Below are 24336 nucleotides of genomic sequence, written 5' to 3'. Positions count from 1 at the left end.
ATCTGTACGCTTTCCTTTGGCTCAATCTAGATGCAAAGAATCATTCTTTCTTTACTTCATAATTTATAATTTTGGTCTTAATTTTATACATTAGGTTCTAGAATATACGTTTTAAAAATATGTCTACTATTAATAGTTGATCCATGGTGGAACATGATTAAGCCTTCTTGCTAGACCAATCCCTTTTCACTCTGGCTTTGCTGTCATTGAGTTAAAGTTTTTGTACAAATCCACCATACTCCATTGTACAGATTAACTCTTGCAGTTTAGTACAAATAAAACAGTACCCAAGCTTGTCCTTGTTAATATAATATCTTCATTTAATCTGGATGGGAATCACCCATATGTGACCCAGGATTACCGATACCTGTTGCTGAATGTAGGGTTAATCTTGAAACTTGAAGATCTCAAGCAATCTGGGGATGCTCTCTGTCTACTTCTACTTTTACTATGACCATTAACAATAACCATTAACTAGGATGATGATGGAGGTGAGGCCAACAGAGTTTCTATTACAAATTCTTTGGGTGCAACCAGACATCCTGTCAATCTGTTTAGTTTCTGATAGTCTATGCTTTGCAAACAAACCTGTGACACAAACACGTGACTAATACAGCAGTGGTGGGAGGTAGAATGAGGAATTCTTTTGATCATTGTGAGAAAACGATCATAAAAGAGTTCAAGATATCTTTGTGAGTAGTAACTTCTGTATAACCATTTTAGCAATACCAAGCATGTGGTCATTCATAGATGATTACGCAGTGTTGTAATAAATTTACAAAAGCACATTGAAAAAATATGATGGAGTATATTTACCATTTATCCATATACCACAGTGGAGTGAATATATATAAGTATATAAAATTTATAATAATATTTATATTATATTAATATAATTGTAATATATATATCTATAATATATAATAATATATAATATTAATATATAAGTTAACACATTTATATTTATTTACTCCACTATGTAGATACACATATATGTGTGTGTTGCAAATATCACAGCATATTAAGCCTTCATTTCCTGAACAAAATCACTGCTGTATAAATAAATAAAACCACTTTATGCCACATAATATAAACCAGGATTTTATTCAGATGGTCCTTTCCTCTTACAGAAACAATATTTTATATCTTTGAATCTACAAACAGAGAATTAAGCATTAACAAAATCATCTATGTCAAGGTTAGATATATTTCAAATTTGCTGATTTTCTGGAAGTTCTATTTCCTGGTCTATGTTTGCCCTGTGGGCAAAAGCTTTCTACCTGAATTTTATGAGCAATCTTTATATTGTAAACAGCTCTTCCTACTGATGCAGTCAAAACGAGTGGAGATTTTTCCTAAACCATCATAATTAGCAAATACCGCTTGGATTGGAGTCAGAAACTGCACGTGATCAGCGTCATTCTCTCCCAGCTGTATGGTGGCACAGCAATACATCCTCTAATCATGTATGAAACTCCCCAAATTGTGGAGTTTAGAGAGCTGGAAAACGCCTACAATACGGAAAGCAATGCCTTTAACAGACTACTGATTTCCATTCACTGAATTTAAATATTGGTACAGTAGACAATGTGCCTCCCATATATAATGGAAACATTCACAGGGAAGCGTTCAGAAGATCCCCATTAGGGGTGGTTACTGGCCTCTTGCACACATAGAAAGTCTATAAGGGGTTTTCTTTCTCAAAGGGCTTTCAGAGGGTACACTGAGACCTACTTCAGAGTCAATATAAAGGACTATTCCCCAGCGACATGTTGATGCTCTGGCTTCAAAACATTTAATAAACTTATTTTGTAGAAATAAATCAGAGATGAACAATATAAATATGTAAGGAAAATTAAAGTATAATTTAAGTATGATTTAAAGTAAATAGAGACAGGACTGTTGGAGGGAAATATTAAGTCAATTAGTCTGGAGTAGAGAGGCTTCAGGGAGGAATATTAACAACCTTTAAAAATAGAAAAATCATTCAGTCAATTAACCATGTACTTATTGCTTTCTAACCAGATGCTTGTATTGCGCTTGCCATTAGAGATGCAGACGAGATGTGGGGTCAACAGACAGTCCCTGTCATCAAAGATGCTATAGTCTAGTGATGGAGAGTGGGATTCTACAATGATTACTAGGACAAATAAATCTATAATAATCACAATAAATGCATAATTTTTTTCTGAATGTTATTAGTAGGTTATAATTTAGATTAAGGGGTCAGGAAAGGTATCTTTGAGGAAGTCTACTTAAGCTGAGAAAATAATGATAACCAAAAGTTCATTAGGTGTAACCGGGAGAAGGAAACTGGGGAAAAGCACTGACTGGTTTGCTTGGCTTGTAAGAGGAGTGGAAAGAGAGTCAGTGAAGAGAAAGAAGACTGGGAGAAGAGTTAGGAGCCCTGGAAGCCAAGGGTCTAATATTTTATTTTGCTTTAGTGAAAACACTGGAAGGTTTTATTTTGCTTTAGTGAAAACACTGTATTAAAAAACAGGGAGATCAAACTGGAAGCTCTTTTTATAATTCAAGCTGGAGAAGTTGATGGCTTGGATTAAGGGGGTGGCAATGGGATATAAAAAGAAGATGATGCTCTCTAAATGTGTTTTTGGCATAGAATCAAAGCATTTTCTCTTGAATTTGTAATGAGTAGTTTGAGGGGTTGTGACATTTAAGGATAAATCCCAAATTTCTGATGGGTACAATAAAGTAAATAAATATACACATTCTTTAAATGGGTAAGATTAAGTGCAGAACAGATTAAGAAAAGAAGATGAAAAGGTACATTCTGAGTGTGTTAAACTTGAGATTCCCCTGAGATTTCAGTGTGGTGATATCAAGGATGGAGATGAGGTCAGATTCATAAAATAGACTTAGAGATGAAATTTGAGAATCTAGTGAGATGTTCTACAAAACATGTATATTAAAAAGAGGTCTAGAACATAGCACTGAGAAATTTTAGTATTTCTAGGATTGTTTGCCAGCATGATTCTGAGAAGCAAGAAAGTTGAAGATTTTTAAGAATGTGATTATGGGATAAGGTGGGGGGGATAAATTGGGAGATTGGGACTGACATATATACACTACTATTTATAAAATAGATAACTAATAAGAACCTGCTGTGTAGCACAGGGAACGTTACTCAATGCTCTGTAATGGCCTATATGGGAAAAGAATCTAAAAGAAAAGAAAAAATAGACTGGATATATGTATATGTATAAATGATTCACTTTGCTGTACACCTGAAGCTAACACAACATTGTAAATCAACTATACTCCAATAAAAAATTTTTTAAAAAGAATGTGATTATAAGATGGTCCACAAATTCAAGATTGTTATGAAGGGATGCGAGGACAGGTGGCCGCTGAGGGAGAGTGAGAAACAGCGAAGAGTCAATGAATGGGAGACATCAAAAAGGGTTAAATGTTTCTCAAGTAGTTACTATAGGAAAAGAACTGGAGGGAAAGGAGAACATAGTTGGAGAATCAGGTGTTTGACTGAGTGATTTCAGATGTGATGCCATTTCAGACAGAGTTCTCTACAACTAATAGGAAATGAACCAGGGCCAATGAAATAACTATAACAGAAGTGATTTACTCTAGTTACTGGTACTTTTTTTCTTTTCTTTTTAGTAGAGTTTTGGAAGACTAAATTCTGTTTCTAATGGAGGTTGGAATCTCTTTCTGAAGTTATTGCTTTATTTTTAAAAGCAAAACAACTATCCAAAACTTTTCTTAATTACTTTAGCAATAATTTTTCTTAACGTAAAAAGGATTGGTTGGGCTTCCCTGGTGGCGCAGTGGTTGGGAGTCCACCTGCCGATGCAGGGGACACGGGTTTGTGTCCCAGTCCGGGAAGATCCCACATGCCGCGGAGCGGCTGGGCCCCTGAGCCATGGCCGCTGAGCCTGCGTGTCCGGAGCCTGTGCTCCGCAATGGGAGAGGCCACAATGGGAGAGGCCACAACAGTGAGAGGCCCGCGTACCGCAAAAAAAAAAATCATGCAAGCAGTATAGAATTCTGTGACATCTAAGTAGTGGGCTTTTAATAAAAAGGAATTTTATGTTTTTCACCTCTGAAATGAATGAATTGTATTCATATATGCAAATTAGCAAAATCTATTAGGCCTAAAGATATAATTAAATTATATGCATTTTTAAAAATCCACTATTAGTATAATACAGGATCTAGCTAAGAGTTATTGTTAACTATGTGAAGCCATATGTATGAAAATATTGTAATGTGAAAATAATGTTATAGAACAAAATATCTTTTCCAATAGTTTTGTAAATCTGCTATAATCTAGGAGAAAATGTAAATCTTACCAAAAAATTGTTTGCCTCAGCCCACTAATATGGCAACAATAAGAGTTGAAACAGCTCTCACTAAGACACTGAGTATCATAAAGACAATACAGAGAAGAGTAACAGAAACAATGGATACATCTTCAGAAAACAATAAAACAACTGTTGTGTAAGATAAAAGTTCCTATTGTATAGGAAGAAGGAAACTAGTTATTTTTCTTTTAATAAGAAAATTACCATTTACACAATAAGGTTGGCTGATCTGAAACACCTTTCCTTGCAGCACCTTTTCATGAACTATGTGGTTGATTTGGTGGCAAAGCTGAAACTGAAGCCAAGAAGATTCAAGTTATCTCTAACCTGAAGTATTATTGATCAGTCACTGGAACTTAGAATAATTATGGCATTTCTTTTATCCTAGATTAGTTCTTTCTAAGAAAACATAAATTAAGTAAAACATTTAAAGATATATGCACTTCCTAGGCAAATAAAATAATGTCAAACAGTAGTGGGCTTAAATATCAGGGGAAACAAACAAGCAAACAAAAAACAGAGTAGTGGAAGCTCAGATAAACTCAAGAGTCTGTCTGATTTGACCAGACCAGGGTCCCAAATTCCAGGGATCTTGCTCAATAGCATCATTTTTTAGGTATCTGGTGTGCATCATTTGATGAATTTAAAAACAAAAAAAAAGAGACAAAAAACACCCGTGTTTTCCTAATGAAATGGTGCTATTTGAAGCAAGAACTAGGAGAGCGCATAAATGTAGGCATTCTTCTTAAGAAGGTGGACCTTTAGAGTCATTTTCTTAATGTTCAATGTGATCTTCCTTTATGTGAATGAAGAATGTACTGGCCATTCACTAGCAGTGTGTTATTATCATCATTATGAATCCATTAGACATACTTAGGTGAGCTGAGTAACAGCCTTGTGACCAAATCCTCCTTCTCTTGCTTTTAGTGTAGCATTTAATAGAACACAAATTGCTCCTTATTTATTTTTGCCTATGGTAAAAATTCTAAGGAAATATAAAAGTCCTCTCCTTTGCCCTTGGATATCAATAGAAGTAGTAGATGTAGTGAGTTTTGAGTATTAAGTTGTTGCATGTTTGTCATTATTGTAACAAGTGAGTCACAGCTATATCTGATAAACCTAGTAGTAGTAGTTATTAAATCTGGAATATCCTACCCTAAGTGTAAAGTTGCAGGGAGGGAGGGCAGCAAAAAGGTCTAATGCTTAATAAAAGTATGCAGTTTCCATTGTCTTTGGAAGCTGTATTTTCCTCCTATACAATGATATGAAACACAGGCACACACATGCATATTAATACTAATACACGCATAACCAGTCTGCAAAGGAGACATGTGGCATGGTTGCAGTTATTTTAGTTTGAAAGTTATCCTTGGAACACTCTACCATAGTGCTGTACCTTAGCTGATTTCCTCCTGCCTTTCTTTGCCTAATGGCTTTCTCTTGCTACTGAAGCCTGTTTTGCCACACTCTGCAGGTAGCATATGCAGGAGAATAAATGTCTTTCTCTCCCAGTTGCCCTCAACCAATGACTGACAGCTGGAGTCCTTTCATCATCTCCCTTACATTTTAAGGTGTACATTTTAAGGTGTAACTCTGAGGTGTACGTCCAATGGAAAGAAGCTCCAGTCACTCATGAAGGCAGATGACTTTACTGATTCTCCTGTCTCATTTCCACATTCCCTTACTGATGAGTCCCTCACCTCCAAAAGAAACTATCAATACTTTCACTCAAATCCTTGTCTCGGGGTCAGCTTCTGCTTCTGGAAGAGCCCAAACTAAGACATATGTCAAACATGACTTTTAACTTAATAACCCTGAGAATATTTGCAATTTCAACTCAATTCTTAGGTCCAAATTGCAAATAATTTTGCTAACATAGACCTTTTGTGGTTTGATATGTTATTTAAGCACTTATAACGATCTTCACACATAATAGATGAGGTAAAAATGTAGGTATGAAAAGTAGGTATATGTTTGTATTAAAGTTATACCAGCCTACTTAAAATACTGAATTCACCATTAATTTTTCCAGTTCAGCAGTATTTTAATTGTTGTGAAGCTATCCTAATGTTTTAAAAGTTGAGAAAATAGTAAGAAGTGTTTCTGCTTGATATTTATTGAAACTCTGCCAATAGCAGTTCATCAATCTGTTAATCTTCTAGCAGTTATTCACCAGGTAGGAAAGGTGCAGTCAAAATATTTTCCCTAATTTTTTTTTTTTCATTTTTAAGATCAGACTCTTTAGAGTCTGTTGGTCACCAGATCCATCAACCATCTAGGAAAATGATGCCTTTCATGGCTCAATCAGAGCCTCATCTAAATTTCAGCAGAAATCTGTAACTTCAAGCTGCCACCCCTACTCCTGTTTCCATGGGAATAGACTTCAGATGAGGGAAAAGAAAAAATGGACAGGGTTAGGAGCTTTCAAATAGTCATTCAAAATCATGATGAGGTTTTCAAAGCTTCTTTCCTAGGTGATTATTTTGTAGCCTCTTAACCCCTTTTTGCCAGTCTGTTTCCATGGAAATATGACAAAAATGGCTGTCCAAGCCTCCAGCAGAGATTATTAGCATTCTTGTGAATTTCAGCTTTGCCTGCTGTCTAGACTAGGCAAGATCTTTTACTATCAGTTTTACATATTAACTACACTGTTTCTACTCATTGTCTTTTTTCTTTATCATTTTTATTTCTTTGAAAGTTCCCTTCACAAATTTATACTTATGATCAAGATCAAATTGATCGTGACATCACTGAAAAAAGCTAGTTTTACATTTTAATATTTGAACCGGCTGTAGAGAGCGTCGGAAATTTTAGAGACCGGCAGAAGGAACATTATTTAGTTATTGGACTCAATGTCTGTTAGATAGGTGTTGATAGATATGCAGCAAGAATCATATTTAAAATATTTAGCAACTGTTAAGACACAGCACTGAAACCAAGTGGGACACTGTGGGCTCCTGGGATCTGGAGCCTTTCTGTTCAGCCTCAGTGACCTTCCCTGCGTTCCAAAGGGCAGGTTCAAACAGTTGGTAATCAGGGAAGGGAGGGGGTTCAGAGACAAGGAAGGAGCAGGCAAGAAACAATAGGGTCCCGAGATACAAATAACAATATCTTTGTGCTCTTTACAGAAAGAAAACCCCCAACAAATGGAAATTGTTAGCATTCTTCATTCCAGATTAAAGGAACCAGAAAAGCTCTTCAAGACACCAACTGAGGCCAGATTAAAGGAATGGAGGCCCTGCAACACACCCTAATCTTATCAGCAATCCCACCCTTGAACCACTGCTATAGAACTCCTCACTAACCTCACTAAACCCTCGGGGCTGGGACACACAGTTCTGAGGGCAAGAGTCTGCTTTGCCCCCCTCTGCCAGGCACAGCAATAAAGCTATTCTTCACCCAAACTCTGTCTCCGAGGTTCGATTCGGCACTGGTGCACAGAGACAGAGCTTTTGGCATCTGCACCAACCAATCGGAGCAACAGGTTGGTCCCACTTAAATTATCAGCCCTATTGTGTAACAACCAATAAGTTGTTAAACTAAAAGTAGCCCTATATAAGATGAGTATAGCATTAGACCCAAATAAATGATCCAGCGCTGCAAACTGAGCTCCTATAAAACTTACAAAAGAGCGTACAAGAGAAAAGGATAGAAAAACATAGCAATTTGTCTTTTTAAAAATCAAAATGCATATTCTTTTATATGAAGGTCATTTGAAAATCAAAATCATTCTTATTACTGAAGACATTATGCTAAAAGATAGAGAAAGAATACATATGGGTCTTTGACAGCACCTCTGGCGAGATATCTTGTGTTGAATGTGAAAAAATAACAGCATGCTACATACATAGTTTCATCTGTTGTACCTTCTGAAATTTGCTGAGCAGCTCAATCTACAATTATTGCTAGGAGAAATCTTAAAGTTCTGGTTGACCTTATAAAGTACTTTCATTCTTCAGAACTCTTATTATTCTATAGTTGGAGCATTTTACCTATAAGGTCTTGTCTTATGAATTTGAATTGAAAAAAACAAGTTTCAATGTGTAATTATCTGAGTTAGTGGGTTCCTAATTTAAATTTAACAGCAACTAACTCACTATCAAAACTAATCCTGATTGATGTTTTCAAGTAATATATCATAACAACAATAAAATAAAGCAGTCTGATTTTCCAAATCATCGTCACTACTCTCAAATGCAGTCTGGCATAGTAGTTAAACACATGGCCGTTGAGGGCAGGATTTGGTCAGCAAGCCAAATCTGGCTTTTAGCTTGCTTGTGTAAATAAAGTTTTACTGGAACACATTCATACTCATTCGCCCATTCCTGTGTTTTTTTGTTTTTTGGTTTTTTTTTAATTGTCTATGGCTGCTTATCTACTAAAAGGAGAGAGTTGAGTAGTTGTCACAAAAACCACATTGCAGGAAAAGCCTGAATATTTATTCTCTGGTCTTTTAAGCAAAAGTTTGCTGACCCTTGCTTAAGCCTTTAATTATAAAATTATACCATTTCCAGAGAAGACACTTTGAAGTTGAAGTCTTTTTGTTTTTTAATTCTAAAAGCAGTCTATTAATAATGGATAAAAACATGATTGCCTGCTGTCTGTACTTACATCCATAAACTCCACATTGGCTTTGGGACCAGTTGTTTCATTAAGAATCTTAATAGCCACAGGAATCTTCACTGTTTCTCCTTCAGGGACCCAAATACCCTTGGGAGGAAAAAAATCACATTAAATCTATGTTAAGACATACAACATTTAGACCAGAAACAAAATTTGATTAAACACTTGACCTATTAATACCTTAAAAATAATTTAGAAGTTCCATATTTTGCCATTCAATCAACAAATGTTTTTCAAGCACATGTTATATGTTACAAATTACTCAGCAACTTTGTTTTCTGCTTTCATTACCTGAAGGTGGATCATATGTGTATTCTGCTTTCAAGGTGTTTACGCTATTATCAAGTTCAATTTGTGTGCATGAAAAAGGCTTTGAATAGTAAAAAAAAAAAAAAAAAAGAAGAAGAAAAAGAAAAAACGTTGAAGTAATAATAATATTTGACTTGGATGATGATATCATCAACTTCTCACAACTTTGAGAAAGCTGTTTTGATTTTTGAACTTCAATTGCCTTATTTGTAGTTTAGAAGACTGGGGTAATTAATGTTGGAGGTTCTTTTCAGCTTTGATATTATCTAATTATTCTGCAACTAAAAATAAAATGAAATAAAAAAGCATATTCTTATGTATCAAAATTCAGATTGATTTAAGAATTAATTTTCTAAGGTTGATTGTTTAAGAATTAGTTTTCAGGGCTTCCCTGGTGGCGCAGTGGTTGAGAGTCCTCCTGCTGATGCAGGGAACACGGGTTCATGCCCCGGTCCGGGAAGATCCCACATGCCGCGCAGCGGCTGGGCCCGTGAGCCATGGCCGCTGAGCCTGCGCGTCCGGAGCCTGTGCTCCGCAACGGGAGAGGCCACAATAGTGACAGGCCCGCGTACCGCAAAAAAAAAAAAAAAAGAATTAATAGTTTTCAAAGGCAAGTACTAGGGAGTATTGAGCACATATTAATTTGTCTATATTATTTAACATTCAAGGATTTTTATTATTTCTGAAGTAATATAAAATATTTATATTAGTCACTGAAAGTTCTCTCTTCCTCTAGAGACATAATTATATTCAAACAGGACCTGTGCATTGTGGGAAAGTATAAAGTTGGCAGGGTTTGGGTAAAGTACAACTTTAGCTAAATAACAGCATTTCTGAGTAAACAATTCAATCATCTGAATGAGGATAATGATACTGATAATACAGGGGTGCATAGAATATACAAGATTTTTTTTTTTAAGTGTATCATCCCAAAGGAACACAGAAGCAGATATGAGGTTACATGTAAAAAAAAATCTCAAATTTTAATTTATTAGCCTTGACATCAAAAATGTCTTCTAAGGACAGTTTTAACATTAAAATGAAAGGAAGAAAAAAAAATAGTCTACTATTCCTGAGCAGAACACCTCCACTTCCTGTTTTTCTTAATATCAGCTGGTTGTAGTTATAAAGAAAATATTTTTAAAAGTTTTTCACTTAGTACTTCTATGCTAAGACATATGTATTTGTGTTATCCAAAGTGGTAATAATATAAGAGAAGACCTAAACACAAGAATTATTAAAAAGTCAAAATAATAAAGAAAAAAAGACCTTAACCTTTAGAAGGTGAATTTAAGGGTTATGTTCTTAGAGTGAATAGGGAAATCTATATGTCAAATGCAAAATAATAAGCCAAGTTCCCTGCAGTATATTTTTTTTGTAAATTATTAATGTAAAAATGAGAAAAAAAAAGCCCAAGACCCATTTTCTTTTTGATGGTACTAGGGTGGAGAACAGGCTTACCGTTATTTAAAAAAGTAACAACAGAGGGAGTTACCTTATAAAGATATAGCATCAATATTAAAATATTCCTAAAGTATACTTTTGAAATAAGAATATACATTCAGTGTGAATTAATTTGCATTGCTTTTTAAATTAGTATAGTCATTATTTTCCAGGCTCCATCAGACCACAGTTCAACTATGCTGATACCATGATATTGGTTCAAATCTTTTATGTTTAAACACAGTGTATCTTCAACCAGAAGGAAGCATTAACCAAGTAATTGGCTAAGCCAACTTGAATTTCTGTGGTCAAGAATAATTCTTTAAAGTTTAAGACAGTATGTCCTTGTAAGAACTAATATATTAATTAAAACTTAGGGTCAACAATATACACTGTAGGCATAAATTTAAACATACTTATGGAACTTTCAATAAGCTTTTAATAGAGGTAATTTCAATACATGTGCAACACTCTTGGACAATGGGCAAATAAGTGTTGTTAAAAATATTAATAAAGCTTTATTATTAAATAATAATAAAATATTATTAATATTTTACCTTCTGAGGTCACTAGATAATATTTAGTCTTGAGTTATATGGTATTCATGATTTAAAATAAAATTCAATTTCCAGACCGTATCATCTTTAAAAATACAACCATGACTATATGCAAGGTACATGCCAAGATTGAGTTACTTTTAAAATGGAAGTCCATTTTTTTCCTAGCACAATATAAATAGAGAAACAGATAGGATACATTGTGTCTCTTTAAACATAAAAAGGATTTGAAGACTAGAAGGTATCAAGTCAGCCTAGAATAGTTTATATTCAAATTAGGTACTCAGCTAATATATATTTTTAAAATTTTTATTGGAGTATAGTTGCTTTACAATGTTGTGTTAGTTTCTACCATACAGCAAAGTTAATCAGCTATACATATACATATATTCTCTCTTTTTTGGACTTTCTTCCTATTTAGGTCACCACAGAGCATTGAGTAGTGTTCCCTGTGCTATACAGTAGGTTCTCATTAGTTATCTATTTTACACATAATATCAATAGTGTATATATGTCAATTCCAATCTCCCAGTACATCCCACTCTCCTTTCCCCCTTGGTATTCATACGTTTATTCTCTACATCTGTGTCTTGTCTGTGTCTCTATCTCTGCTTTGTAAATAAGATTGCCTACACCAATATTTCTAGATTCCATATATATGCATTAATATACAATATGTTTTTCTCTTTTTGACTTACTTCATACTGTATGACAGTCTCTAGGTCCATCTACGTCTCTACAAATGACCCAATTTCATTCCTTTTTATGGCTGAGTAATTCTGCATTGTATATGTACCACATCTTCCTTATCCATTTCTCTGTTGACGGACACTTAGGTTATTTCCATGTCCTGGCTACTGTAAATAGTGCTGCAATGAACACTGGGGTGCATGTGTCTTTTTGAATTATAGTTTTCTCTGGGTATATGCCCAGGAGTGGGATTGCTGGGTCACATGATAGTTCTATTTTTAGTTTTTAAAGGAACCTCCATACTGTTCTCCACAGTGGCTGTATCAAGTTACATTCCTAACAACAGGGCATGAGGGTTCCCTTTTCTCCACACCCTCTCCAGCATTTGTTGTTTGTAGATTTTTTGATGATGGCCATTCTGACCTGTGTGAGGTGATATCACATTGTAGTTTTGATCTGCATTCCTCTAATAATTAGTGATGTTGAGCATTTTTTCACGTGTTAGTTGGACATCTGTATGTCTTCTTTGGAGAAATGTCTATTTAGGTTTTCTGCCCATTTTTGGATTGGGTTGTTTGCTTTTTGTTATTGAGCTGCATGAGATGTTTGTATATTTTGGAGATTAATCCTTTGTCAGTTGCTTCATTTGCAAATATTTTCTCCCATTCTGAGGGTTGCCTTTTTCATCTTGTTTATGGTTTCTTTTGCTGTGCAAAAGCTTTTAAGTTTAATGAGGTCCCATTTATTTTTGTTTTTATTCTCATTACTCTAGGAGGTGGGTCAAAAAACATCAGCTAATAATTCTGAATTTAATTGAACAAAATATGCAGAACAAGAGATTAAGAAACTTTTGCATTTTGACCATAGAATAAAAGTTTTATTTTAAAGAGATTACATTATTTTTGGAAAATTCAAGAGAGAAAATTAAGGTTCATATTCCAATTGTTAATAATTTCCATTAAATAAATCTGTCTGAAATATAAAAAAATAACATTTTAAGATGTAAAGTTCTTAAGATCTGACATATTTTAGCCAACATATTTGTGAAAATGTAGGCTTGCATATAGCTTTGAGAAACTTAAAGCAAATTTTGGGAATTGAAGTAATGGACATTACAAGAAGGATTTAGTACTATCCCAACAGAGCTTTTTATTCTTGTTGTTTACCATTAAAAATAAATTTCATCACAATTAACCTTGGGCCTGGCCTTTGAATTGGTTTTGTAATTAAGTTAAATAAGTAAACATGCAAATGCTATCATTCAAGCTCTCCCTTTCCAGAAATATCTCTCTTATTAAAAACCCATGTTGTCACCCTCTCCTTCTAGCTAACCTGAACTTAGAGAAAAGAAAGAAAAGCACATTGCCCAGGTCTCTCAGGGATCTCCTCCTGTGTAGGGGTAAAGGTAAATGGGTTGGATCTGGGTATTTTGGAAAAGAACAAATTTGCCAAAGGGAGATGATATCAAAAGGAACTCAGAAGGCATTCAGAGAATGAACAATATTTTGGCTTTGCATCCTTGTTTCCTGCTTTCTCATAACTGTATCCAACCCAGTTTAGTCAATAAAAATTAATGAATTCATTTGTTCAGCAACTTCTCAATACTATAAAGATTTCTCCTCTCTGAATATTAAAGAGGAAGTTAGGTTGGCTAGAACAATAACTTTGGCTATTATTTAAAACAAGTCTGAAACAAAACTGAAAATAACTGAGTATGTGTTATTTTCTACTTACTTTATAAACAGTTCCAAAAGCACCTGAACCAAGTACTTTTACTCTTTTGAGCTCAGTTTCTTTCAAAATACGTAGTTGAGCTTGATTAGGCGCCGTACCACTGGGTGTTAAGGGTTCTACCAACTACAAAGCAAAAAGAGTACAGGTTACACAACTTTTGATCCAACAATCAGTGTTCCTCTCTTTTTCTCTCTGGTTCACTTTCTCACACATAGAAAACACACACAAGACCACTTTTCCTTGACAAACAATATGTTTGTAAAATGGATCACTCACAATTCCTTCTGACCCTACCCTTTCTCTTCTCATGCTATTCACCTGGGTGAACACAAGTAACAAATGTGTACCTACCTTGAGGCATACTAGTCCAGGGGATTTTTTTCCCACTTTTTATAGAAATTTAGAGACTAATTAGGGGCTCTTAATTCTACTTTTTCATGCTCCTTCCTTTTGGAAAACTTCGTCTAAGACTTAAGAGGTTTTACTTAATGCCAGTGTACTCTATCAAAGTTTTTTCTCATTTCAGGAAATTCGATACATAAAAATTAAATAAATACAATTTTTAAAAATTAAAAAAAGCTACCTTCTTATCATTTAATACCTAGCAGGGAAGTCAGGACAGACATGTCAGAAGAGAAGAAAACAAGTTAGCACAATGTCAATACACCAAGACAGTGTTTCTAAATCTTTCATGTACATATGAATTACCAGAGTTTTTTGTTAAAATGCAGATTCTGGTTCAGTAGATATGGATTTGTGGCTGAAATCTGCATTTTTACAGAACTCCAGGAGATTCCTCTTTATGATGATGGTCCTTGAACACATTTTAAGTAGCAAGGCCCTAGAGCACCTTCTAGGTTAAAAATTCTAAAATGCTATAAATTGATTCTAGATCATAAATGAATTCTATGAAATGCAGAGGAATAAAATAACCACTGGGGAGTGAGGTTTGCTTTTTGTGGCTCCTAAAAGGAGGAACACTTTAAAATTGGTCTTGAGATAATAAAAATGGATGGACATGGGGGATGACACTGCCACCAGGAAGAACAGTTTGGACACAGCATCAGGGAGAAGGACAGGTCTGAAGGGTGAGATTAGGGTGGGAAATACCAGTTCCTAAAGTGGGCTGGGTAGCCAAAAGGGGTAAAATTAGGCTGATAATTTTAGATGTCATAGTTTAGATGCCATTTCCAGAGAGGATGGGTAAGCAGAAGAAAGGTATGTAAATGTGCCAATTTCTTGACTATGTGAACACAAAAATGTAGACAGAAGAGAGACTCTGGGTACCAAAAAGTTTAAACTGTATGTTAAAATTTTAGAGTTTTGACTATGCTTGAGGAGAAAGGCAAGTCAGAGAAACAAGAGCTTTTTTAAAATTTATTTTTAAGTTAAATAAAAGAACTAAACTTTAAACACAGACAAATAGCTTGTTCTCCCTCAGCATAAGGAAATAATTAAGGCCTACGCCTACTCCTACTCACATTGTCTTGAAAACCACCACAGTATTTCAAAATGTCTGTTTATAAGGCTAACTGCACTGCGGTCCTCAGCTTGGTTATTATTATCATGCTTCTGTGAACATCATGGTCTACTTAATTAGCTAAACAGAATCTTGAATGTAGGTAAAGTTTAGGGATGTTAGCAAGAATTTGGGAAAGGTGATAAGAATTATAATATTCTTAAGCTATTTTTTAACAGTCTGGCAACTAATACACTTTTATTTCAATTTCAAATTTATCCTGTAATAATGCATATAACTGCATTCAAGTCCCATAAATCTCAGAAAGAGTCACACAATTCTTTAACAAATCTGAAAAAAATCTCCTGCAGAGGATCCCATTCATTTGAATCCTGCTGTGCAGGATTTCTTTCATAGATTTTGATACACATACTATGTATACAGTAAGAAACTTTCATAAAAGTCTAAAAGTTATAAAACTTTACAATCATATACAAAAGTCATACAAAAATCATATGCAAGATTGGGGACTGGATTTCAGCAGTTTAGGCTAGATAGACTTAAAAATGTATATACATGTATTATATATAGGCATATACTGTGCAATAATTTCATATTTTGAAAACTTTACAATTCTACCCGCAATTTTATTAAGTATCATTCAATTTATTTCTACAAACACATTTTTTCCCCCAGGAATTTGAGTATTATACCATTAAAAGAGCACAGTTTTATTTTATGACCCAGTATGGTAGAAAGACAATTGAGTTTAAATTTGTGGGTTTGTATATCATTGTTGCCACTTACAGGCTTAGAACGCAATTTGCCTTTCCTGGCCCTTCATTTCACATCTGTGAAATTGGTATACCAATAATTATCTTAGAAGATTGTTAAAGGATGAAATGGTATATACATAGGTGGAAAACTCTGGAACATTACCTGCCATAATATAGGCACCAAATCTGTCACTCTTCAAGGGATAGGATTATATCTCATTAATACATTTCTAAATCACAGCATCTACCAAAGCATCAAGCTTATAGTGCATCTCAATAAGTGTATACTGAAAAAACGATTTTCTACTTTTATGCATGCAACAGAAAAAAGACAATCTGGGTCAACGTGATTTTGTGAAGCGTATCAATTTTAAAAATCTTCCAACAACATATCACGTTTTAACAAAGTTTTCACATCTGAGGCAGATTTCTAGCTTCAGTATTTAAGAATTTAAGTTGAACCTGTTAAAAATTCCTCTTCTATTTAGATGGTAGAAAATCACAGTTATTTACTTTTACTGAGAGAAAAATGAGAATTCAACAATTAGCTAATTTAGTCCTAAGCTATAACTTTCTATAAAAAATAGAATATGCTTATAAAACCAATCAGTATGTGTTTATTTAGTAATGAAATGCCAATTTGGAGGGCATTATTAGAAGCACCATATTAACAGCACAAAACAAAACAACTATTTTCATAGCAATGAGCTTTTCCTACACATAGTTAAGAGACAGAATTTGTCTTCTATTTATTCAATCACCTAAATATCCACTGCTATTCCAAACCTTTAATTCCATTCCAACTCTAGTTTATTTACTTCACTTTTCAGAATTCTTTCAGTGACTGCTCCAAGCTGTCCATAAGGGAGAATTCTACCTGTCTCCATCATCCTAGCTAACCTGAAAATATGCACAGCACATGGGCTGTGCCCAAACTTTTATTCATGTTCACATGTACAAGGCTGAAAGTGATCAAGTTGATCTTTTGTAACATCCAGCTCAAGTCGGAATCATTACTATGTTCACTCTGTGTATATAACTACCATTTTTATGCTTGAACGTGTCTACTGATAAGACAGCCCATTTAATTTCAGATAACTTCAATCATTAGAAGTATCTTCTTATATGTAACTGTATAGTAGCTTTCTGAAACTTTCAAATAATTCTATCCAGATTTAACTTTTGGGGGAAAAGAGCTAAAATTTAATTCATTATCAGTGTGAGAAACATATGAATGAATGAATATTCCCATTACTTTCAGTGTTAAGAGGAAAAGTCAAAATGTCACACTGACAGTGAGACAGAAAACAAATGCAAAGAAGGCAGACTGTCTCAGTACAGATTTGCTCTGAAATGTTCAGATAGGCATGGATACGTGTATCAGGAGAAAGAGGTAGGATTCGAGTTGAGAAGGATATGGTAACACATGGTCTTCTGCAATTGTTTTACCCCTATAACCTTTATGGTGAAAACGATCATCTTGCATGCTAGAGAATTCGGTGTGGCAATACAAAAGAAATTATAGTATTTTATGGATAATTTACATATTCACAATAACTAACATGCATAATATTAAATGCACCTCATAAATAGTGTGATAAGGCCTATGTGATTACAAAACTAAGCTTTATCCTGAAGCTCATCTTTTCACTGCTGCTATAATGAGATCAGTGGCTACCAATTTAATGGCCCTAATTAAAGCATAAATTGCTTGCCAATCTGGCTTTATTTTAAACCAGAAAAATTCTATTGTTTTCTAACATTTTTCTAGTTCTGCTACTGAGATATTCTCTGACTCAGATATTTTCTAGTTCTGCTACTTGTATATCCTAGAGCTTGTTAATGGACCCCTGTCTCCAAAAGAAACAGATCTGGCCCAATATGATAATTTCCTTGACCCCTGCTATTTGCCCTCTTCAAGCCATGAGCCTGCCTTGACTACACTTATTATATACTCTGATTTTCCATCAACTTTGCATACCATACTATAAAATATAAACCTTCAGCAGGAAATTGAATAGAATTTTCTCTTGGATTAAAAAACTAAGTATCTAAACCTTCTAAACCTAATGAAAATCCCTAAACACTTGAAGAGAAGAAATGAACACCTCACCTCTGTTTCCAGGAATCTTCTTAAGGCTCTTTTCTTTTTGATGCTCTTCCTTCTAACATAAACTGCAAATGTTAGACCCACAATGACCATGATGAAGAGCCCGCCAATGACTCCGGCTGCAATTAGAGGAGTCCTGCCAACCAGAATGGAAAAGTAAAGAAAAAAGTATGAAGGGAGAAAAGACAGAGGAAGAGGAAAAAGCAGTTGGACAAGCCATTATCCACATATCACAAGTCTAGTCAATTAGAAGAAATGCAAATTAAAAATGCATTAAAGCTTTCACAAAACTTTTCTCATGGTAAAAACTGTACCTGTTTTTTGTTTTGCTTTGTTTTTTAGTAATAAACCATGCACAGACAACTAATCTTTGGGGATGAGCAGCCACAACATGCCATTTGATGAAAAAATGTAAAATTTGATAACAAAATGAAGAATGTATGCCAAATTTTTGATATAGGATAATTTTAAATCATTTTAATTTTACTTTTATCTATAAAGAAGTAGAAATGCATTTAAATAGTATTGTTGTGGTTTATAATATTATTTTCAACGTCTTCTCTGAAGCAGGCTTTCTCAACAGTGGCACTATTGACATTTGGGGCTGGATACTTGTTCATTCTGGGGACTGTCTTTTGCATTTTAGGATGCTTAGCAGCATCCTTGGTCTCCATCCACTAGAAGCCAGCAACACCTCCATCCTCTAGTCATGACTGTCTCCAGACATTGTCAAACGTCTGTCAAAATCACTGCCAGTTGAGAACTACTGTTCTAAACCAAAAATGAGTGGTCTGAGGACCTATGAACCCCACACCTCTGGTATATAGAGATATCAACAGAGAGATGCATTGACAAAAGTGCTATTTCAAACTCTGGCAAGGGCAACTTTGCTGGGACAAAGGGTACGAGAAAGATGAAGACTGGGTCAGATGGGTTTTCAGAGTTATGATGACTGGAGTAAGCATTATTATTAAAAGTATGAATAAGCATCATATACCCATGAAAGATGTCTACACACTAAGTATTAAATAAAAATATGTAAATAGTATTAAAAAGGGATTAGGAAGAAATTGACTGGAGATTTTTATTCTTAAAATGTTTCTCTAATATATTGTTAGCTAATGTATAATTTTGAAACTGATCACTTTTTGTTTTCCAAGATCAATTTTTGCTTGCTTGAAAAGTAATGTTTATGGTCTCAACTTCTTGTTCTAGAGTAGAGTAGTATCTGTAAGCTTTCTGTAGTCAGAGCCCTGAAATATATTAATTTCATATGCCATAGCAAGCCGTTCAGAGTAAAACACATAGGTGTTGACTATGAAGTCATGATAGATATCAAAACTAAAAAGTAACTCCCTGAATGCTCATGCTTTCCACAGTAAAGTGTTTTATATTTTATATTCCTATTTATAGAAGAACCTACTCTATACAGCTACCCTCCTTCAGAAAAAAAAAAAAAAATTACTTGTTCTTGAAAGGTAAACTTTTGCTCAAAGACAGATCGGAAATAACGAGAGCAGATGATCCTAAATAGAATTTTTAAATTTTAAAGAGCTCTGGGAAAAAATCTGGGTAACTTCTATAAATTAAGTCATGTCTTTTAAACATTATAACTGTTATATTATTGTCATATAAAACTGCAAAGAAACCTTAAAATGTAGTTCATCCTAAAGGTTGTTTCCTGACAGCTCAAAGTCCTATAGCATACTGAAATGTTGCTATAATTCAACTAGATTTTCCTAAATGGAATTTTCTAAAGACTTAAAAATCTATGCTGAGAAAATTAAACTAAAGTATGGAAACAAACTCATCATTGTGATGTGTTTTGGTGTGTGTAAGATCACATTTTTGGTATGCCAGTTATATGTATTTCAGAAAATATTTTAGTTTTCAACCCAAGGCATAATTTTCAGCTCAACTGCCTAACACATCCCTGAAAAGCCACTACTATAAAAAGAACTGTATTTTTGTTTCCTGAGCCCAATTTTTTATTGCAAAGGATTTATGTATGATTGAGAATAGTCCCCAGTATTTTTTTAATTGTGGATTTGAACTAAACTCTAAACTTCCTCTGCTTATCTATTTTTCAAAAGAATAAATGGTATGTATTTATGACAATATTTGTCAATGTCACTGTAAATTAAAAGAAAATTCTTTTTTTTTTCATTTTAAGAATGATCACTTCCAATAGAACAAAACAAGATCCCTGACTCTATTTTTTTTTCATCTAATTTGGATGGATATCAGTTATCATATCATTACTACTTAGTTTAGTCATGGCAATGAAAATAAAACATTCAAAAACTCAATAGACAGTAATTTCTATGATTTTTCTAGTTAGCTTTTAGTTTTGATATTTTCCCTCAGCAGTTCCTTGGTTGACTTGCATTCCTCTAGCTTCTTTCTTCTTTTACCACTCTACAGGAATGATAAAGGTACAACCAACCTGAAGAAATAAAGAACTAGAGTTTCTGCATCTAAAACTAATAAATAAATGATTTTTTGGATATTTTAAGAGGCCAAACTCTTCTTATTCCAGAGAAAGTTACTCTTGAAAAAGAACATCAACCACAAGGAAGCAACCAATTAATCTGAAAAGGGACAATGTTCTATAAGAAAACTTGCTTTTTCTCTTTAATGAGTGAGTATCATGAAAAAAGGTACTGATCTTGATTAAGAAGACTTAATGTTCACAAAACCAGACATGAAATGAAACCCTGGCCTGGACTCTAGCATGGACAAGCCAACTGTACAGAAATTTTTTAGATAACTTGAGAAATTAGAATATGGATTAGATAGTAGACGAAATAAAAATGTGTTGGCATGTAAAGACATGGACCAGAAATTGAAAAGACTGAGTTACAAAACAGTAGGATTTAATCGGAAAAAAGTTCATATACACATACACGTATATGTGTGTAAAAAGATCTGGAAGAATGTACAATAAGACACTATGACTCTAGTGTTCTTATTTTTGTATTTTTACTTTTGGGCATTCTCTAATATTCTACAATATATTTATTTTCCCTTTGAAATAAAAGTTAATTAAATTTAAGAAAAATACAGAAAAAATAAATCATTGTCTAAAAGCTTAGTTTTACAATAATGACCTTGTTTTCTTTCTTTATTTTTTTTTGAATGTTTACTTTGCATCTTTTCAATTAAGAATTCATTTTGCTATTCCCTGTCCACTTTTCTGATCTAAGTGCTTCTGCAGATATTTTTTATTCATTATAGCTTAATGTGTCTGAGACATTTAATTACCACTATGTTTCTTATAATTAACATTATGTTTTATAAGACCACTCTAATCTGAAGTTATACTACTTACACATTTCCTATGCCCCCTGCAGTTTTGATGATTCCTAGGCATTTGTAGGTGTAGGATAGATGCCCTTTTTTTTTTTTTTTCCTGAGAGTTAATGCTTCACTCTTTATGAGGATCCTTTGGATAAAAGGGATATAGCTACTTAAGTTGCTTTTTTAAATTACTGTATATCCCTCCTAGGTCTCATGCTGACTATTTCCAACTAGGCTATATTCCTGAAAGAGTGTGTTCCTCTTATATGTTAGTCAGAGTAGCCTCCAAGAGGCTGAAATGTGACACTATTAATGAAATCAAAACCAAGAGACCTCGAGTACTCTGTAATCCCTTATCTGTAACAGGATTATTATTTGTTTCCTATCTTTTACCTGTCCATTAAAAATCGCTGGGATCCCCTAAAGTATACAAGATAGGACATGACAAGTGATAAGTGCAAGCTTTTTCTAAAAGGATGCTATCAAGTGATATTTTACCTTATTCTGTGATTTAGAAATAGTATAATGAAACTGATATTGTCTACTCATAGAAACTGATATAATAAGGATTCTGAATCACAAATGAGCTTGACTAATTTATATAAAAGCATGTAACTTGGTTTTCACAATTTCATTCAGAAGTTCAGAGACAACACAATGCATTATAATCTACTGCCTTGAATGTAGTTACCTATTTTAAACAGTTATATATAGAAGAGTAGTGTCTTCCCAAACCATACTACTCATATAATAAGATGTATTCTTATTATTCATTACTCTGTTGAACCATGCTTTTCCTCACTGGAGAATATAAAATGTGAGAGAATCATGGAAGCTGATTTTATAAACATCGAAATATTTTCTTTCATTGATCTGTTTCCTTCCAGATAACAGATCACAAATAAAACATAGTACAGTCAATATAATTTATGATTAAAACTCAAATGGTTTTAAAACTATTCCATTATACCAGTTTTCATTTAATGTCAAGGGCAGGCTATTCTACAAAAAATGTGCAGTGGTATTTTCTTTAAAATTGTAAACGGTAAAACTGGTAGTTTGATTAATATAGTCACCAAATCTAAATCTATAGGATTCCTTTATATGAATTTCACCAAATAAAATGATTTTAAATTTGTAATATAGGTATATTTTTCTTCATTTCTTAAATACAGAATAATTTTCGGTTACAGATAAAGGAATCAATCAGCAGCCCTATAACACACTGACAGTATAGTTTGTAACTCACGGTATTGACTTTAAATCAGAGACCTCCATTTTTAGAAGCTTCTAAAGTAAATAGTTTGAAGATGGGTCATCAGAAGTTGCTGGATCAGACTTAGGGCTGCTTCACTGCTTATCTATGGGCACTAAAGGTTAAGCTGATTTTTAAAAAATTTACACAGAAGTAAAAACAAAAAAGAAAAGCTGCAGGCTAGTCAGATAATTTTAACCAGACATTTTTGTATAAGAAAGTTTAAATAAAATTATAAAATAGTGCCTCTAACATTATTATTTTGTGTTTACCTTCAAATCTGCATGCTTTTTCCTTATAGTGCTGTATCATGCTGGAAAGATGTTTTCACATCAGACCAGTCAGAGCTTCAATTATGTTGTGCCTCCACTGGTTGTGAGCAGTGCCTCTATCAGATGACTCAGCTGAGATGCACATAAGTACATGCTTCACGTAAGGCAATGAAAAATAAATATAGCAGGAGCCAGCTAATCTTTCTTGGATTCCTGAGATCTGATACACTTGTCTCTAGATCCTGCCTAGTAGTATTCTTAAATCAAATACCTTTAAGCACTGGCAAATCATATGCCTCCTGTAGGCCAGGACAGTCTCAGTTTGTACCACTGTTAAGTACCAGTAGAAACCAATTCACTCTCAAAAGTGCCCTGTGAGCAATAAATCAAATGTTTATCCTTAAATAAACACTTAGCCCAAGTTAGAGAATCTAGGATACCTTAAGATAACAAGTCTTTACATATATATGTATAAATAAACAAACAAATACATACACATTCATACAGGACTATCTAAGTATTAACAAGTTTCACTTCCTGGCAAGGTAAATTAATTACTGCCTGTAATAAACCTATATATAACATAAATGGATGTTTCCTAAATTAGAGTCAGATGTGATGATTCTCTGTAATCTTATATTTTCTTTTAAAAATATAACTAGATAACATTGGCTATCATCTTGTACCCTATCTTCCCTCTGAAAATGTTACACTGACCATCAGACAAAAGCATGAGTATATCATGAACCAGAGGTTAAATGTATCCTCAGTAATATACTTCACGTTTCCTAATTTGCTCTTGCTATAAGAAAAATGTAGTTGATCAAAAACATTTTGACACTTTAGTGAAAGAAAATTCTTAGAATCAGTTGCCAACTGAGATAAATAATGCAACTTTGCAAACAGGGACATTTTCAATATTATATTAATTATGTAAGTAAGCAGTTTAAACATAGCAAAAGTGCTGTCCAAATAAGAGGAAAACAAGATTTGACTGCCATTAGGTACTCATGAGTTTTATGGCACATATAGTGTCACAAAAAAATTCGTTTCATTTTCAATGGGAAATAATCTAATTGAAATGAAAATGTCAAAGACTTTCTATCCTGATATAGAAATATCCCCTTTCATAGAGGTAAACCAGAGATTTATTTGGTCTTATATACTACACTTAAGTTCAAATAATTTAAATAGATTGACTATGGACTTTTGATTCTAATAATACTTGTATATTTTTAATTAAAATTTTCTTTTTACATATACTGCATATTTTCACAATAACTATGCAACGTTGAGCCTATAACCTCCGTTTTAAAAATAAAGAAATAGAAAAGTTAAGATACTTAGACAAGGTCAAACATAAATAGTAATGCTAACATTTTACATCTTGTAATCTCAAGTCCATCAGTTTTTCAGCTATATATGTTATCTTTCTAAAGATGATTCATTAGAATTTTTTTAGGATAGA

At 33.7% G+C, this 24336-nt stretch overlaps 1 protein-coding gene across 1 annotated transcript in view; it reads right to left on the bottom strand.

Annotated features, from left to right (window-relative positions):
• Positions 1–24336, bottom strand: part of ERBB4 (erb-b2 receptor tyrosine kinase 4) — a 671873-nt gene that overhangs the window by 211047 nt on the left and 436490 nt on the right. Inside the window, exons 16-18 of the mRNA XM_029224991.1 lie at positions 18045–18177; positions 13697–13819; positions 8952–9050 (exon numbers count right to left, since the gene is read on the bottom strand). Of these exons, the coding sequence (XP_029080824.1) occupies positions 8952–9050; positions 13697–13819; positions 18045–18177 (355 nt within the window). The remainder of the gene's footprint in view (positions 1–8951; positions 9051–13696; positions 13820–18044; positions 18178–24336) is intronic.

Source organism: Monodon monoceros, unplaced genomic scaffold (assembly GCF_005190385.1).
Source record: "Monodon monoceros isolate NGI ecotype Baffin Bay Population unplaced genomic scaffold, NGI_Narwhal_1 Super_Scaffold_16, whole genome shotgun sequence".
In the NCBI taxonomy this organism is placed as follows: Eukaryota; Metazoa; Chordata; class Mammalia; order Artiodactyla; family Monodontidae; genus Monodon; species Monodon monoceros.
The sequence above is the reverse complement of the archived record's forward strand: the minus strand, read 5'-3'. Positions and strand labels throughout refer to the sequence as shown.